Below are 18,282 nucleotides of genomic sequence, written 5' to 3' on the forward strand. Positions count from 1 at the left end.
ATAACTGGTTCATCCCCACACATGACAACTACTGGAAACAGAGGCCACTAAGGAGACAATGCTTCTGGCTCCAGTGATTGATGTCTACCCTCCCTGAGCCAGACAGCATGGGAAGCAAAGCTCATGATGTTGCTTTTAAGGTCCGACACCTCATGTCCTATATGTATCCAAAGCTTTTTTTTGGACTTATTTCGCTCTGAGCTTTGTTCTTTTTGACTCTTATCCCCCCCTACATTGACTTCCCCGTAGCCAATGCATTCTTCTTTTCCTCTGGGAAAAGAGAGAACAAAACATTTGTCACCTCGATGGTTCCAAAAACAATGTTATGTTCCTTTGAGGGAAATGCATGAATAAATACTGTCTCAATAAATTTTTATTCAAATATAGGTCATAGTTAAGATCAAACTTAGTTCGAGTCCTACTTCAATTCATTTCGAGTTATCATACTTCAATTCAACTTAAATATGATCTACTCAAATCTAAGCTCGAAGCTCGTGTTAGACTTCGACTAAGAGTCTTATTCTAATTAGGAGTCTTCTCCTTTATAAAAATAATAAAATAATAATAATAAGAGTTGATTATAAAAAAAAGAAAAAGAAAAAAAGAGACGATAATAAATTGATTTGTCTCGAGAAATCTAAACATTCACTCAAAAATTTTGAGCTTATTGCTTGAGTTGCTTTGCATGTTTAGGTATTTCTTTGAAAGAATAATAATTTTTGTTTACTTCAAAAATATATCAATCATCTCACAAAATAATAATATTTCTTTTAATTTGCATAAATAAATTTTTATGTTAACACAAAAACTATATATAAAAGCCTAATTGTTAAGGTTTTCTTCATCCTTCATATACTCTCACCCAACAACAATAAATCTAAACTATTTTTCGTCAAAAAGATTTTGTATGTATTAACGATTATTGATCGAGAAATTAGAAATGTTGCGTCTCATCATCTCTTATTTTCTTCACGTTCGTGCGTGTTTCTGTTTTGTTTTTGCTTTTTATAGAGAACACTCTGTTGCAGATAGCATTTCCTTGGATAATAAATTCCCTGAAATATTATTGTGTTTGAATAAGAATTATGCCCATGCCGTTGTCCTCGTCGATCGGTGGCTTAGGAGACGGTCCGGTCGGGGTGGGGGGGGGAGCTCCTCGAGGAAGGGAGGAAGACGGAGGGCGAACTCGACGTCGAACTCTCCGCCTACGAACGCCAAGCTCGCTTCCGGATGCACTCACTACTATTCTGGTCTTAGAACCCTATCTACACTTTTCTCCTTCTCCTTCTTCTTCTTGATTTCTCATTGGAACTTCTCTGCCCTAGTTGATTCCTCTTCGAGGGACACGGACGATCTTTCCGGGTGTTTCGTTTGTTGTTATGGTCACAGAGAGCTTGACCCAGATGAAAGATGTCGGCGGCCTCCGATGTAAACTTTTCGGGCCTGGTTCCCGGGCCCTGGGCTCTAGGCCTCTCCAAGTTTGGGATCCTGTAGCATCCGTACCCTGCGCCATGGAGGTGCGGTACACACGACACCGATGGCATCATCACATAACTAATCGACGGAGAGGAGGGGCAGAGGAGAGAGCACGACCGCCAGTGTCCCATCCAACTGCGCCCTCGCCCTTCACCTACCCCCACCCGTGCGAGACGAGACATCTCTGCCACTCCTTTGGCGTTCCTCATTTCCTAGCCTTCATCCACTGCCCCAATCCCAAGAGGCGAAGGAAAGAACAGAGAAAGGGGAAAGAAATCCTGAATCCATTGGTTTTTCGTCTCATCTTCTCAGAATTAGTTCTTGACGGCCTCGATCTGAAGGCACAAGCAGACATGAGTGACGGAGGATTTCTCGGCATCCAGCCGACGGAGCTCAAAGTCCCTTGTAAGCAACCTTTACTTCTCTGATATTGTACTTGTCCAATATTTTTCCGCCGATTGATCAATGCTTGTTTATCTTTTCCTTTCGCGGTTTTGTCCTATATTTTTCCTTTCGCGCGCGCGCGCGCGCGCACACACACACATAAAGTTGTCATTTTGCTAACGGGATTTGCCGGCTGGTCATGCGTCGAGAAGTTGAGTTGAAGAAGCAGAGCTCATGTTCCATGCAGCTGACCAACAAGACAGATCAATATGTTGCTTTCAAGGTAATTGTTTTCGTTTTTCTTATCAAATAATTGTCGCTTTCTCATTCTTTTCTTTGTTTTCAGCTGCCATTTCTTCTTGTTTAGTGGTAATCGGAATAAATTATCTATGTTGACATACATATGTATATTTGCTGATGTTATTATATAGGTTAAAACTACGAACTCGAAGAAATATTGTGTCCGCTCCAATACCAGGATTGTATTGCCTAGGTCCACATGTGATGTCACTGGTAAACCCTGTTTTCCCTCGATCTAGTTGGAGATGTAGATAATTGGCCAGTTCAGAGTACTCGGTCTTGCTGCTTGTCTTTATTTCCTGTGTTTGATGCTTTTGTCACCATGCAAGCACAAATGGAGGCTCCATCAGACATGCAATGCAATGACAAGTTCCTACTTCAGAGTGTCATAACAGAGCATGGTGCAACGACCTAAGTCATAACCTCCGAAATGGTCCCAACCTGTGCTATGTTCATTGGGATGCCTTAGTATTTCTTCTGTTCAATTTTGGATGTGTGATTATAACTTGTTCTACTAACCATCAGTTCAATAAAGAACCTGGTAAGGTTGTTGATGAGTTCAAGTTGCGGGTCACTTATGTTCCTGCTGGTCCTCCCTCACCTGTTCCTGAGGAACCAGAAGAAGGATCATCCACATTGGAAACGGGCTTCATAGTTTACAAACACAAGATTCTGTAAGTGGCTGTCAACTAATTGAGGCCCTTAATATGTCATTCACATTTCCTTGTCCTTATTTTTATGTTATGTATACCTGGAGTTATCTTGCTTCGATTAGTTCAATTGACTTCAACAAACTTTCAGGTATCAAGATCTAGCGAGCCGTCAAAGGAGAAGTCTTCAGAGGTTACTTCTTCCCTTTATCTGTTCTTGGTCTAACAATTTCACAAAATTCCTATAAGTTAATTTTGTCTTGAAAGCCTCTTTGGTTTAATATTTTGCTCCCCTTATGTGGAAATCAGTAATGCTTTCTTAAACTTAGATGTGGAGATTATTAGCACTGGAAGAACTAATTCTGAACAAGTTTGTGACAACCATCCATCTTATCATCCTTAACTTGGTTAATCATCTAATCATATCTGCAAGTAATATTGCCAATGAAGATCATTACCCCCGTCAGCTGTCACAATGAAATACTTAGATATGTAATATATGGTGTTTTTATTGCACCATTTTGGTTCATTGAAACTTTATTGATTAACTAATGAAATTAAGATCCCACCATCATCACTAGTATAACTTTTTTGTAACCACCATCTCATCACCACCACCACAGAAATAGTATAACCAATGCTGCTTACACTACGTTGCTACTGCCACCATGACCATCACCATCTGCACCCACACTATTAGCTTGACAACACAACAAATTGATTATTAGAAAAGAATAAAAGATAGTTTCAGGAATAAAGGAACATGTTTCTTCAATTTTTCCACGAAGATATGAAGTCAGAAACAAAGATGAAAATGAAGATGAAACTGGAAAATTCTTTTTCTGAAAAGAAATATGCCCAAATTTTTGTTGAAAATCTTGAAAGCAATTTCCCAGATTTGTATAACGGCAACAACAACATCAAAGCCTAAGTCTCAACTATTTGGGGTTCGCTAACCTTATACAATTTTGTCATTTCTATAAACAAACCTCATAAAAGTCTTCCGAAAGAAAACAGATTTCCATGACTGTTTGGTGCAAACCAAACACACACCCTAAGGGAAAAAAAAAAAAACACAAAGGGTGCATTGACACTTTCCTTGATGTGGCAGGGAATCCATGTCAGTATTGCTTTGGCATGGTAGTTGGACTCCGTATTTATGCAGCTCTGGTTGGCATGCCAACATCGTTGAAGCTTTCAAAGTCTCCCTGAAACTGAACTATGGGCAGATGACAAAGCTTTATTAGCACTTATTGACCAATTGTGGTTTAGGAACTAGATGAATGTGGTCAGCTTTTTTGTTAACAGTCTTTTTACACCAAATGATCTTAAGCGGTGAAACTCAACTCCAGGCAAATGTTGCCATGTCATTTTTCGACAGCTTTATTAGCACATAGTGGACAATTGTGGTTAAGGAACTGGGTGAATATTTTCAACCTGTTTGTTAATGTTCTATTTACAGAAAATGGACTTAAGGGATGAAATCATTACTGAATTTGTGGGGTGATTTGTCTATATTTGGCAATGATGGTTACTTGTGGCTGCTTGCCACTGTAAGACCTAGCTTATTACATTTTCTTCCTCCTCTTGAATTATGTACGCATTATGGAGCAAAAAAGGAATAAGCTGAATTTAGGGGCTCTGATATGTTTAGGTGAACTTTGTCCATCTATTTGTATGAACCTTGATTTGTGAATTGGACCGTAGCCACAATGGGATCAGTAAGCTTGGGCTTCAGGAAGGGCTTGTTTTCCCAATACTAGACACGTTAGTTTTGCTAAAATTTACTTGACTCTTTATCTGATTGCTACATTATACCTAACATTGTTGCCTGACATTTAATTCTTATTATGAGGCCTCAAGAATGAGCCTTATACACACTGCTGGTTATTCATGATATTAGTAATTTGATTACCTTTTCCAATATACAGGCATTGGCTATGATTTCAAAGTTGACTGAAGAGAAACATACTGCCATTCAACAAAACCAGAAAGCTTCGGCAGGAACTGGTGCACATTTCAAATCACATACAAATGTATGATACAACTAAAGGCTAGCATTTTTGCCATTCATAGTGCTTATAAACTGGTAAATAGTTTGTAATGAAAATCTAGTAGATTATGCTGGTGATTGCAACTTAGATGTTTCAATTCTATTTATTGTCTATGTACCTTTCGTATCCAATTTTTATTCTGAACTCATTAAAATGCCGAATGCCTTCATGAATGAGTAAAATCATATACTTTCATTAAAGTATGGAAATACCCAGTTCCGTCAGTCTTTTCATCCTGAGGTACAGAATATGATATATATATATTTTTTTTATTGCATATGGTGAAAAAGACTGCTGTAGTTTGAAATGTACAATTCTCGTGCATCTAGTTCTTCATTTTGATATCTCTCTAATCTGAACACTAAATCATATCTTGTTCGTCTATCGTTTGTTTCTGTTTCAATATAAAAGGTGCTGTAAGAAACCAGGAATACATCGCAAAAGACTCCGAAAATGCCAGCACAGGAACCATGGTGACACTTCTGTATAGCTTACAACAAATTAGAATTTCATTTTGATTCTTTCCCTATATTATGAAACTACAATGCAAACAATTTTGATGATTCTTATACCCTTCGGTTGATCCACTAATACTGATGTATTGGTTTATATCTCAGACCATGATATCGATGAAAGAGGCCTGATATTTAGTTTTGCCAGGAGCTCCAGTTTGATTGTGAACATGTTGCAAAAGATTCCTGGTTATTATCATGATATTGTGGCTCACTCTAATGGCAATTGCAGGATCTGCTGAGGAAAAAACGCAACGTGGTGGTGTCGATGGTGCTCTTATAGGGTATATCATCAAGAAGTTGTAACACAGAATGCAAAACCAAACTGGATGAAGTCACAACACAGAAGGTAAAGAAAGATGATTTTGGAATGTGATCTTGAACTTCTTTTTCTAGATTGCGGCCTTATCTTTTCTTCTATATATGAAACTTTGAAGGTAACCTGTAAACGACACGAAGTATTTTTGATCTTAATCATTTAATTTCTTGTGAAATACTTGGAATTTTCTGACATCAAGAAAACAGTATCTTTGAAATAAGAAGAGTCTTTGTGACTAGTTGAAAAATGTGCTTAAATTATCACGTTGCTCTCTATGGCTATCCGGACAGCAGTGTTATTGAAAATAACGTTGGACTGTATTTTCCGGGAAGCACGCGAAGGACAAATTTCTTTGTGGAAGAACACTAGTTCTCTTAGTCGTCAGGATTGACTTTGGACACAACGTTTGACAACTCCGACGGCTGTCAACATCGATTTCGATCGTAAACTGCTTCCTCATTCACTGGTTTCGCAACGGTAGAAAACTGTCCATAAGCTCTCCCAAGTTTCATCGATACCTTAACCGATTCCTCCACCGAGCCTAAAGGAGCCAATGGACGGACTCGGAAAGGTCGGCCTCTGTTGGCGAGAACATAAATAATAGGATGATTTTTTAGAAAATATTCATATTTTAGATATTTTTTAAAACGATACCCTTTTTTTTTCTCCTGATTTAAAAAAATAGCTAAACTGTTTCTCAAAAATTTTCTTTATATTATTATTTTTACCTGTTATAATATTTTGATCATCACAATAAAGATGCCGTGATGCTTACTTAAAAATACTGTATATAAATCAAACGAAACTAAAATTCACTGACAATCATTTGAGATATAATATTATGATTCAAATAGGTATTTATACTAATTTAAGAATAACATCACCCAAATAGAAATACAAATTAATTTATTATATTATTTTGATCATTACAATGAAAATATTATAAAAGATCCAAATGGACTCTTAACCTTCACCAAACCAACACTAGAAGAAGATGGGGCTTGTGACGTGAACCCCATGAATGACATAACGAGGGCAAAACGTGGATCAATGGCTTACGTATCCTATTCTGATACCGCCATGTAAATCTAAAAAGAGGGGTTATATTCATTTCTCTCAAAAGCAAATACATAGTAATGATTTCTGTTCCACGAACCAAAACAAAGTGCGTCGGCAAACGCCGTTATTGTTTAACATGTTAATTAATTAGGTGGTGACGTCCAGCGTAGATCTTAATCGAGACTCAAATCTCGAGTTGGCGTTGCAGCTCCCAAAGGGTGTCGGCGGAACGCCTGAGACGGGCAGCCTCCTCCTCGCTGAGCTGGATATTGGCGACGCTGAGGACGCCGCTGCGACCGAGCTGGGCAGGAAGGCTGAGGAAGACCTCGTGGTCTTCCGGAATGCCGTAGAATCCCTTGGCGAGCAGAGAGACGGGATGGATGCGGTGCTGATCGCGAAGAAGGGATCGGGCGAGGCTGGCCACCGAGTAACCGATGGCCCAAGATGTGTAGCCTTTGAGGCGGATCACCTCGTACGCGCTCTCCACCACGGCCTTCCTGATCCTCTCTAGCACTCCTTGCTCCATTGCAGCTTTGTCTTTCGTGAGCTGGCTCAGTATGGGCACTCCCCCTACGCTGATGCTGGACCACAGTGCCACGGAGCTGTCACCGTGCTCCCCTACCATGTACGCCTGGGAAATCATTTACACGCACGAGATGAGTACGAGACATGTAGGGATAGCAGCAGTGAATGCAAATCGATCGTATACCTGTACATCTTGAGCGTTAACTTCCAGATGCTCAGCCAGAAGGAACTTGAAGCGGGAGGAATCGAGGTTCGTCCCGGATCCGATGACCCGGTTGGGCGGGAATCCTGAGAGCTTCCAAGCAATGTAGGTCAACACGTCCACCGGGTTCGACACCACCAGCAGCAGCGCTCCCGGCGAGTGCTTTGCCATCGGCGGCACGATCTGCTTGAACAGCGCCAGGTTTCTCTGGAGGAGGCTGAGCCGCGTCTCCCCAGGGAGCTGGCGAGCTCCCGCGGTGATGATGCAGATGTCGGAGCCGGCGGTGACGGAGTAGTCGGTCGAGGCGAGGATCTTGGTGTGGGGGAGGAAGGCCGCGGCGTGCTGCAGGTCCAGCATCTCCCCGCGGAGCATGTCGGGCTTGGCGTCGACGAGCGCGAGCTCGTCGGCGAGGTGTTGCGTCAGGATGGTCTGCGCGATGGCCATGCCCACGTTTCCTGCGCCCACCACGGAGATCTTGGTGTGGCGCTTCGTCGGGGAGGGTGGTGCTGCTTCCTGGATCGGCCGGAATAAGGCATGGTGGACGTCGTTGGCGAAGCCGAGCTCGGAGAGGGACGACGCCTTCTTCATCTCAGATCGATAGACGCAGAACCACCACGGAGAGAGAAATTGATCCTTACGCAAATAGCAGGAGACTATATGGTTGTGAATGAAAGCAGTCGACCACTCAGGAACTTGTGTTTGTGATATCTCTCGCCTCCTTCGTGCTGCTTTTATAGAGCGAGAGAGAGAGAGAGTCACCATTCTTAGTCACCGTTGAATGTTCATTAGTGGCTACCGCAGACGCAGTGTGTCTTGGATCCCAAGCAACACCATCTAGATGTTGAAGAGACTACACCAGTGGAACCTTCCATTCCACTTCTGCGTCCGAGAAACGCAGAGAACTTTTGTCTGGTAGAAGGTTTAGCACATGCTCGTAACACGTACGCACAGCCTTCGGTCAGCATATGGAGGGCATTCCATCACGCGCAGCGCCGACGGTTTACGACAAATTGACCCGTGGCCTTGAACGTTGACCGGGCTAACGTAGTACATATATATGTACGTATGCCGAGGCCATAACAATAAGCTAATCGATGTATCAACTAAAAACCATATTGGCATGTAACCAACCGGCAACAAACAACGGAGCCAATGGAATCCAGTTTTAGCGGTTTCGTTTCACGCTTCGATTCGTGTGGCACACAATTGCGCTCCGTTTAGTTGGCGTTACTGACCCGCCAACCAAGTTGGACGAAGGCGGCTCTCACGCCTGTCGGTGGTGCGTCGGACGACCGCCTCAAGACTTTGAGTTGAGGGCCACGTCATTTCTCTCCCCTTTCAACGCGTCATCGTCTCTCCTCGGCGTTCGCAGAAAGCATGAAACAGAGCGTATCACGAGCGACCACGTGAAAACCTCGCTGGGTTTCAGCGCTGGTAGGGCGTCTCATAGGTACTGCTGCGTGTGTGGGACTTGGGGAAAGTAGCATATATGCACAGCTTGTGTCCATTTGAGAAGCATCCGCTTAGATCTCGGGTCGTCTTCCTCCTTTCTAATTTCCCGGATCATAAACCGTAGGTGCCGCCATTGCAAAACCAGTGAACTCGGAAAACAGGCTATCTTAAAGAATATGGGCCACTGTTCGTCAGATGGAGATGGTGGAAAGACACTTTCTATAAGCCTGGCCAATCTGCACATCGAGTTATAATAACGCCAGGAGCGTGATTCAATTCTCTCTCTATAAAGTGCGTCTAAGAGGAGCTGCGACAGATCATAGATAAAGAAAACCCACACTGATAACCAATCCCTAGCTATATTCTGCTACCATCCTGTTCATAGCTTCGGCCTGAGAAGATGAAGAAGGTGTCATCACTCTCGGAGCTCGGCTTCGCTGATGACATACACAGGACCCTGTTCCGCCCCATCCAGCAGGCGGCGCCGCCGTCTCCCACTCAGCGTCGCACCAAGATATCCGTGATCGGTGCCGGGAACGTGGGCATGGCCATCGCCCAGACGATCCTGACGCAGGACCTGACGGACGAGCTGGCGCTGGTGGACGCCAAGCCCGACAAGCTGCAGGGGGAGATGCTGGATCTGCAGCACGCCGCGGCCTTTCTCCCGCGCACCCGGATCCTGGCGTCTCCGGACTACGCGGTGACGGCGAACTCGGATGTCTGCATCATCACGGCCGGCGCTCGGCAGATCCCGGGCGAGACGCGACTAAACCTGCTGCAGCGCAATCTGGCGCTGTTCAAGGAGATCGTGCCGCCGCTGGCGAGGTTCTCGCCGGGGACGCTGCTGCTGGTGGTGTCGAATCCGGTGGACGTGTTGACGTATATCGCCTGGAAGCTGTCGGGGTTTCCGCCCAACAGGGTGATCGGGTCGGGGACCAACCTGGACTCCTCGCGTTTCCGGTTCCTGCTCGCCGATCACCTGGAAGTCAACGCTCAAGATGTCCAGGTAGGCGTAGAACTCATCATCATTCCATCCATCCATCAGCATTAGCTACCACCGCACGAACGGCTGGATCATACATGTCTGAAAGTAATCGATGCAAATGGACAGGCGTACATGGTGGGGGAGCACGGTGACAGTTCGGTGGCGCTGTGGTCAAGCATGAGCGTGGGCGGAGTGCCCATACTGAGCCAACTCACCAACGACAAGGCAGTCATAGAGCAAGGAGTACTGGAGAAGATAAGGAAGGCGGTGGTGGAGAGCGCGTACGAGGTGATCCGCCTCAAGGGCTATACATCCTGGGCCATTGGCTACTCGGCGGCCAACCTCGCCCGATCTCTGCTTCGCGATCAACACCGCATCCATCCCGTCTCTCTGCTCGCCAAGGGATTCTACGGCATCCCCGATGACCGCGAGGTCTTCCTCAGCCTCCCCGCCCAGCTCGGCCGTAGCGGCGTTCTCAGCGTCGCCAATATCCATCTCAGTGACGAGGAGGCTGCCCGCCTTCGACGATCCGCCAACACTCTGTGGGAGCTTCAACAGAAACTCGACCTGTAACTATCGATCGATGACATCTTATCTTCATCGATAATCAATTCACATAGATTGTATCTCCTTTCACCATTTGCAAGTCAACCAATTCCCTGTTATCTCGGAAGGATAAGTAAATTGGCTAATATATCTCATCGAACCACATAATCTTGTTAGAAAATGCCACAAATACAGGTCGCTGTATATGATTGAGAACCAGATGGATCATTAAGAAGCTACTATTTTGGGAGTCAACAGCAGTTCTACATTGCAAGGAACACCTTCTTTGGCAAGCATTTTGATGTACATTACAGTAACTCGGACATACTACAACTTGTACATTCTTTGAATGCATTTTACGTCAAAATAAGAGCTAAAGTTGTCTCGTAATGATAGAATGAACTAACACAAACTTAAATGTGTTAATCCCGGTGAACGCGTCACTTGGGATATTGCTTGAAGCGAAGGAAGTCCATGGAGGAGAGGAAAGAACATGTCTCCGTCCCCGTTTTCCTGGCCTGCAAGAATCGTACCATGTAAAAAGGTGTCGAGGAGAGGAGACGAGGGAGGGTTCATTTGAACTCCACTTCGAGGAGAGGTTTTCGTTGTAAACGCAAGGTGATGCGTGTTGCTTTCCGATTCCAAGTGGAAAAGAGGAAGGAGGTAGGAGAGGCTTGTGAGCCATCGCATGGGGTCTGATCTAAACTAAGCATATCTTTACGTGTTGTCCACCCATCACATCATGGTTTCCTCTAGAAAGTAAGCACTGGCCCTGTTCATGTCTCCAGTGATTCCTCAATTCTCATGCAAACACAGTACTCGGTCCTTTCTTTTTGGCATGGACAAGGGAACACCCTCCACAGTTCTTGGCCACCACCGTTGTCCCCCTTCCTTGACCTTTTCTTATGAGAGAGAGAGAGAGAGAGAGAGAGAGCAATTAGGAGGCTTGGAGTGTGCAAACTGTTTATTGTGATGGCTTGCAATATAAATCATATAATACTAACATGTCAATCACGAAACACTGATGTATCGGTCACTGTTTATCCCAACATCAACACTCACTGCACAGATTGATAGGCGGATAATAAATGGTAGATACCAAACCACTCACACTATTAAATCATTGACGCTGTTGACGTTTAAGTTCTGTAATCATAGTAACGAAAATAAACATTCATGAGGAAGAAGAGAGGAGGGCAGAGGCAGTAACAATCGCTGGATCCGAGGGGTACTCTGGTCAGATAACAATGATCAGATAAAGCCGTCCCCGGAGCGACCCGTCGCCGTAAGGGGCCCATCGAAAGAACAGGCACCAGCCTGGCAGCGTTCCCCTGTCTCCTGCGCCGTCGATGGGACGCTTCGATCGTCATCCGACGGCTCTGATGAACCGTTTCCCTCTGCTTACTCGAACATAACTGGCATACGTTGGCGGGCCCCGGGAATTGATCCTCCGTGATTGGCGAGCGTGCGGTGTTGTCCGGTCCCAATTTGGGGCAAATCCTCTTCGCGCGCATGGCCAAACAAAATAAATAAATAAGCCGGTCCCACCAACTAGATCAAAGATCAGGACCGTCCAATCGATGCAACTTTGTACAAAGATAATTTACTCATTTTCTGCATTAATACTTTTTTATTAGATAATCTATTCGAAATAATAACGGTTAAGTTGCGTGATGATTTTGATCATGTATCTTTTAAGTTGTTATGGTTTATTCATGTTTAAAATAATCTTTATATTTTTTAAAATATAACATATTAGCTTCTTATGTCAAGTCTGAATTAAGAGAAGTTAGAATATGATATGTTGACTCATAATAAATTATTAATATAATAATACATATAATTTAGAATTAAGATTTATTTTAGCCACTATGATTTTGATCATTAACATCTTAAGCCCTTATGATTTACTTGTGTCTAAAATAACCTATATATTTTTTAAAATATAATATATAAGCTCATCTCGTCAAGTATGAGTTAACAGACATTAGAATTTGTTTACGTGATATGTTGATTTATAATAAATTATTAATATAATGATATATATCATTTTTTTTTTTAAATGGTGACATCCATCAATGGCAAGAGGAGTCATCATCGTGGAAGCGACTACTAGTGGCAGCACCGAGTCGCTATTACTTAGCAGGGCATCGTATGCATGGAGCCTCTCCCGCATAGACGATAAGCTCAAGAGCTTTCGAATGTCACTCACCAACTCTACAATGCATGCCACCATATCACCTACCATGATGTTACTTGCAACCGCGAACGACACCCACTTCGATCCCAACGAATGTCACAATACCTTGTAAGCTATCTCCCTCGTGAAGCACAACATCACGATGACGGAGAGTATGCAGAAGGAGTGATTGAGCTGGTCCATGTAGCCTTCCCGCACCCGCTTACTCTCCCTAATCAACTTGTTGATAAAGAGGAAGTAGCGGAGGTCATAGCGATGAACGAAGGTGGGGAAGTAGAGGTAGGAGAGGTCAGAGGTGGAGGTGATGGAGAGTTGAACTGTCACGTTGTAGGTGCGGCAGGTGGGGGCGCAGAGGAGGACGAAATGAGGAGCAATATGGATGAGGACACCCGAGAGGAGGAAGAGGGATTAGGAGACCACTATGTACCTGGCATCGGATTGATCAACTCACATCCACCTGAGGCAGGACTGGAAGCTCCTAAGCTTATCGTCAGTGCGAGAGAGGCTACATACGTACAATGCCCTATTAGGTAATAACGACTCGATATTATTACTGGTGGTCACTTACACGATGATGCCTTCTCTTGCTATTGATGGAAATATTAGTTTTTTTTTTTAACTTAAGTTATACGTATCATTATATTAATAGTTTATTATGAATCAACATGCCACATAAATATATTCTAACGTCTGTTAATTCAGACATGATGGGAGGCACTTATATACTATATTTTTTAAAATATAAAGATTATTTTATACATGAGTAAACCATAAAGACTTAAAAGGTCCATAACCAAAACTACATGAGTTAAAATAGATGTTAACTCTAAATGATATATATTATTATATTAATAATTTATTATGAACTAGCATAACACGTAATCAAACTATAACGTGGGTTAACTTAAATTTGATGAGAGGAACTTATAAACTATATTTTTTAAAAATATAAAGATTATTTTACATACAAGTAAATTATAAAAACTTAAAGAGTCTATATAAACTTAAGATCCATAATTAAAATTATTATTTGGGTTAAAATAGATCTTAACTCAAATAATAATCGATAATTAGCTTTCATCCGTAAGCGTTGAAAAGAATCTACCAAAAGGGCAAATATGTCCTCCTAAACCTTTAAAGATTATTATATGATTTGATAAGGTTTAAATCTCAGTTTCGATATATTAAAAGATTGAGATAAATTAGACAAGATTATTTTTTATACTTTTAATTTTTATGGATGACGGCAAGATAGAGGGCGAGAAGAAGCATTCGACGACCTTTCCCTTGATTCCGAGGTTGCACGCATTCTTCTTCGCAGAGAGAGAGGGAGGTATAGCGGATCATTTTTCCGCGGTTCCACCTCACTCTTTGTTCTCTCTTCCGTCGCCACCCCGTCGCATCTCGTTCCATGTACCGATGAGGAGAGGAGAGGAGAATTGATCTTGGAGGGGAAGACGAGGTAAGAAAAGAGAGATCTTGGAGAGCTTCTGCTCAGTCGGGATTAAAAATGCTGCACTAGTTTCAGCACCCGTCATCAGAGGAGAGTAGCAGCAGGTTGCAGACAAAGTTCAGGTGGGTACGGGTGCTTGTTGGTGGAGATCGTAGCGGGATTTTTGTTGGAGTCTGTGGAAGTGGCGGCTGTGTTGCTGATTGTTCGATGGGAGGAGGGATGCCCCTTTCTCTCCAAGAGAAGGGGGCTCCTCTGCAGGTCTTAGAAGGCGAAGAAGGCCTCTTTTGGTGTGTTTCTTCTTCTGCTACTGCTGCTGATAATAGCAATAGTAATACTAGGTGGAAGGAGAGGGCAGACGACCAGGAAAGGTTGGTGTTGGAGCCGCGGTCGGTTCTGGAAAGCCTGCGGAGCCCCAGCCCGCCAAGCTCCGCCTCCACCCTGTACCCCACCCGCGGCGGTGGCGGCGGAGGGCCGGCCTCCTCCGACGGCTCGGACTCCGCCACTCCACCGGCGGCGGAAGAGGCCCGGAGGGAGGAGAAACTCCTGCCCGTCCCCGCTGATGAGGAGTGCTCCCTCGGTGGCGTCTGGGAGGCCTTGCTTTTGGAACAGGCCGCCTCTATCGGCCAAGACCAGACCTTTCTCCGGTGGATCACCAGCGAAGCCGACAACACCTCTTCTGTTGGCCATGGTGGCACCCGATCGCATTTCGATCCAGCTCTCGTGTTAGAAGGTGCTTCGGTGTCGGCGGAAGTCATTAATCCTCTTCCGCCGACTTCCTCTGTTCTCTCTGCCACTGGTGCCACCTTTGGGTGTGGAAGTGTGAATCCCAATTCCTGCCTCCCTCCTCCCGCAGCGACTACCCTTCCCGTGCGTCTATCTCCCACACAGCCCAGAGTCCTTTTCCAAGAATCCACGGAGGGGAAGCCATTCCTCTGCCCGAGCCTCCTCTTAGCTCAGCAACAGCAGGCCCGATTCCCGCATCAATCTTCCTTCTTCCTCCCTTTGCATCAGTTCGCCGGCCACCATGGGGGTCAGCCACCGCGGCATCTTGACCCGTCTCCCCGTAGACGCCCTGCCGTCCACCCCTTCCCCATCTCCCGTGCCCCTGAACTCCGCCGCCCCAACCCGCCCCAGCAGCCGGGATTCTCTCACCAGTTCAACGCATCTGCATGCCAGCTTCAACCAGGACCGGCAAAACCCAAATTAGCAAGCGGAGATGAGGCACCCGCAGCTGCGGCAGCCGTGGCACAGGAGCAGAAGGCACTGAGCGACCAGCTCTTCAAGGCGGCCGAGTTGATCGAGGTCGGGAACACCGTCAGTGCCCGAGGGATATTGGCGCGGCTCAATCACCAGCTCCCCTTTCCCGTAGGGAAGCCACTCCTGCGGTCCGCCTTCTACTTCAAGGAGGCTCTCCACCTCCTCGCCGGGCATTCCCCCCACCCACCTCCACCTCTTCCGAACCGAATCTTGACGCCGTTGGACGTTGTGCTCAAGCTTGGAACCTACAAGACTTTCTCCGACGTCTCCCCCATCGTCCAATTCGCCATCTTCACCTGCATCCAACCCCTCTTGGAGGCGCTTGATGGCGCGAGATGCATCCACATCATCGACTTTGACATTGGGGTCGGCATGCAGTGGTCAGTCTTCATGCAGGAGCTTGCCCAGCAGTGGTCCTCAACAATGGCTGCCACTCCAAGCCTGAAAATATCGGCTTTTACCTCGCCCTGCACCCACCACCCCTTGGAGCTCCATCTGATCCACCAGAACCTGTGCCGTTTTGCGGGCAGCCTCAACATCCCCTTCGAATTCAATTTCCTTAGTCTCGACCCCTTCGACCCATCAGTTCTCATCGGAAGGTGTTCTGCTGTTGATGAGGCCATTGCCATAAACCTCCCCGTAGGTTGCGCAATTCGCCCACCCATCCCAACTCTCATAGATTTCGTGAAGCAGCTCTCCCCGAAGATCTTGGTCTCGGTTGATCATGGATGTGATCGCGGTGACCTGCCCTTTGCTCATCACATCCTCCATGCATTCCAGTCATGCACAGTGCTCCTCGACTCAATTGATGCAGCAGGTGCCAATCAGGATGCAGCTAACAAGTTCGAACAGTTCCTAGTGCGACCAAGGGTCGAAAGTGCTGTTCTAGGCCACCATTGTTTGTCAGAGAAAGTGCTGCCTTGGAGAACTCTATTTGTGTCTGCTGGATTTGTGCCTATGCAATTCAGCAACTTCACAGAGATGCAAGCAGAGTGTCTTCTGAAGAGGGTGCTGGTTAGGGGTTTCCATGTGGAGAAGCGCCAATCTTCACTTTCCCTCTGTTGGCAGCATGGGGAACTAATATCAGTATCGGCATGGAATTGCTGAAGGAGCTCTTTTTCTCACAGGCATGTCATCTTGGAATTTTCTTATGCATCTAACTTGAACTCTATTTAGCTTTGATTCAAAAACTATGTTAGTTCTGGTCAGCAACTTACTCTATCGTCAAATATGACATTATTTGCCAGTGCCTTGCATTGTATCCATTTGACGAAGGCATTTAACAAACTGGAATGTCTTTTACAGTTTAACAGTTCTACTTAATCTTATGATTGTGGACATGGATAGTAATGTTACAGTATCTTGGTGGTACAATAGATCGAATGTTCTCTCCATGTGTCATCATGATGCAAAACTAGTTTTTGACTTCAGCAACACAAACTTTGATCAACTTGCATAGTGTAGATTCCTCGGAATTACCATGCATCGAAGTGCATATACATTCTAACTCATCTCACATAGATAGGTTATGGAGTGAAGCCGATGTCAAGTCATTTATTTGTCTGAACTACAAATCAGTTGATCACACATGATTTTGGGATATATAGCACCTCAGCTACTGAACATGTTTCTGCAACTAGTATAGTTGGTGCTTCAGTATATAGCACAAGAACGAACTTGTATTTGCCAAACATAGTGCTCGTAGGTTTTGCAAGAAGTGTCATGCTTATTTTGCTAGTTTCTTCAGAGTAACATCAGACTACAAATACCTAGCCGTGGTAAGTTTTCTGTCCAGCTTAAAGAAGGAACACGTCATGTCCCTATGTGCCTGTGATGGTCAATTATGTGTGTGATACTTCGAGTGCAACCACACTTTGAGAAACCAGAGTTGGAAATGCACACAGTTAACACCAGTGTCTAAATCAATGTAGCAGATGAATTCCTTTACTCTCCAAACGCCCGTTAGTTACTTTAATCTCTCATTCCTTTGCAGAGCATTTCCGAATGAATATTCACATGATGTGATGTTGTCTGTGGTCTCTTCCATCTGCATATCTAGTTTCACAAGTCTTTTGAGAATGTATTATCAAAATCAATACTACAGAAAAAAATTTAATGTGTAGGTTGGCACTGTCAATTTCTGGGCCAAATTCTTTTCTTCATGTGGTTGTTAAGTGTCACAAATTATTCTTAAAGTTGTATGTGATGTTTAACTGGTTTTAGATACAAAAACTTACAATAAGGTTTCTCAGTATACAGTTTTAATCTTTATCTAAGAAATTTTCTTGGCTATATATAAATTGCATCTGCATCACATTAATATTTGTTATGTCCGTCTATGACTCGTATGTAAAGGGGTGCTTTTCTTGTCCTACTGGAGTGAAAACATTTTGACTACATCTTATAATTCGTTAGCTCCTGTTGGATGTTTTCTTTCACCAATTACACTCAGGTTTTCTTGTTAGGTTGTCAATGGAAGTACCTTCATCTTACCAAGTGAGATGAAAATTCTATTAAGAAGTAAGCAAATTTTTTATCTGCCATGTGATCTGAGTTACCAAATTTTGTTGTGATTTCAGTAATGCTTTCTATCATTATCAACATGCCTAAAAAATGGACTTTGCTTTATTATGTGTTCTTTCTAAACTTGCATGCAGCTGCATAATTGTTGTATGGTTGTATGGAATGTTAGGATGACTAGAGGAAATCCTAAATCTATGTTTGCCTGTTAATAGTGGATCATCAACTGATTTGATCTCTTCATCCATTTACAAAGGACTCATCAAAAAGAACTTTGTGAATACAACTCCAAAATAAAATGATAATTTGAACCGAGCTGCTGTTGTTTGTAAAGAAATCTTCATCCTATTGAAATTATCATTTTATTTTCCTTTGGATGTGTGTGTTT

General features: G+C 44.0%; 4 protein-coding genes across 9 annotated transcripts; 3 read left to right on the top strand and 1 right to left on the bottom strand.

Annotated features, from left to right (window-relative positions):
• The first annotated feature begins 1,342 nt into the window (after positions 1–1,342).
• On the top strand, positions 1,343–5,933 carry LOC103991071 (uncharacterized). 6 transcript variants are annotated; one of them, XR_010488498.1, is made up of 7 exons: positions 1,343–2,143; positions 2,292–2,373; positions 2,686–2,834; positions 2,962–3,003; positions 4,742–4,846; positions 5,276–5,337; positions 5,609–5,933. XR_010488498.1 is itself a non-coding variant. In XM_065116420.1 (6 exons), the coding sequence occupies exons 2-6, from the start codon at positions 2,130–2,132 to the stop codon at positions 4,752–4,754; spliced, it is 300 nt and encodes a 99-aa protein (XP_064972492.1). In that variant the 5' UTR covers positions 1,345–1,881; positions 2,026–2,129; the 3' UTR covers positions 4,755–5,933. The 6 variants fall into 6 exon arrangements, 2 of the variants coding, with proteins under 2 accessions (XP_064972492.1, XP_064972491.1); XR_010488496.1 differs by having other exon boundaries at positions 5,276–5,933; XR_010488497.1 differs by having other exon boundaries at positions 1,345–2,143; positions 4,742–5,337.
• Positions 5,934–6,778: 845 nt separating this feature from the next.
• Positions 6,779–8,193, bottom strand: LOC135616797 (L-lactate dehydrogenase A-like). The gene is made up of 2 exons (XM_065116417.1): positions 7,464–8,193; positions 6,779–7,385 (listed from the first exon to the last, which is right to left on the bottom strand). The coding sequence occupies exons 1-2, from the start codon at positions 8,067–8,069 to the stop codon at positions 6,939–6,941; spliced, it is 1,053 nt and encodes a 350-aa protein (XP_064972489.1). The 5' UTR covers positions 8,070–8,193; the 3' UTR covers positions 6,779–6,938.
• Positions 8,194–8,942: 749 nt separating this feature from the next.
• LOC135616798 (L-lactate dehydrogenase A-like) lies at positions 8,943–10,583 on the top strand. The gene is made up of 2 exons (XM_065116418.1): positions 8,943–9,939; positions 10,045–10,583. Exons 1-2 carry the CDS (start codon positions 9,334–9,336, stop codon positions 10,489–10,491), a joined length of 1,053 nt encoding a protein of 350 aa, XP_064972490.1. The 5' UTR covers positions 8,943–9,333; the 3' UTR covers positions 10,492–10,583.
• A 3,321-nt stretch (positions 10,584–13,904) lies between these two features.
• On the top strand, positions 13,905–16,686 carry LOC135616799 (scarecrow-like protein 6). Its single transcript, XM_065116421.1, has one exon. The coding sequence runs from the start codon at positions 14,325–14,327 to the stop codon at positions 16,479–16,481; it is 2,157 nt and encodes a 718-aa protein (XP_064972493.1). The 5' UTR covers positions 13,905–14,324; the 3' UTR covers positions 16,482–16,686.
• Positions 16,687–18,282: the final 1,596 nt, after the last annotated feature.

The sequence above is a fragment of the Musa acuminata genome, chromosome BXJ2-7 (assembly GCF_036884655.1).
Source record: "Musa acuminata AAA Group cultivar baxijiao chromosome BXJ2-7, Cavendish_Baxijiao_AAA, whole genome shotgun sequence".
Taxonomy (NCBI): Eukaryota; Viridiplantae; Streptophyta; class Magnoliopsida; order Zingiberales; family Musaceae; genus Musa; species Musa acuminata.

What these genes read in the sequence shown, in the direction of transcription:
- LOC135616798 (XM_065116418.1), top strand. Translation starts at nt 9,334, where the DNA reads ATGAAGAAGGTGTCATCACTCTCGGAGCTCGGCTTCGCTGATGACATA. An exon ending in TCAACGCTCAAGATGTCCAG is followed by an intron (nt 9,940 to 10,044) that starts GTAGGCGTAGAA and finishes GCAAATGGACAG; the next exon opens with GCGTACATGGTGGGGGAGCA.
- LOC135616797 (XM_065116417.1), bottom strand. Translation starts at nt 8,069, where the DNA reads ATGAAGAAGGCGTCGTCCCTCTCCGAGCTCGGCTTCGCCAACGACGTC. An exon ending in TTAACGCTCAAGATGTACAG is followed by an intron (nt 7,386 to 7,463) that starts GTATACGATCGA and finishes ATGATTTCCCAG; the next exon opens with GCGTACATGGTAGGGGAGCA.
- LOC135616799 (XM_065116421.1), top strand. Translation starts at nt 14,325, where the DNA reads ATGGGAGGAGGGATGCCCCTTTCTCTCCAAGAGAAGGGGGCTCCTCTG.
- LOC103991071 (XM_065116420.1), top strand. An exon ending in GTCCACATGTGATGTCACTG is followed by an intron (nt 2,374 to 2,685) that starts GTAAACCCTGTT and finishes ACTAACCATCAG; the next exon opens with TTCAATAAAGAACCTGGTAA. An exon ending in GTTTACAAACACAAGATTCT is followed by an intron (nt 2,835 to 2,961) that starts GTAAGTGGCTGT and finishes ACAAACTTTCAG; the next exon opens with GTATCAAGATCTAGCGAGCC.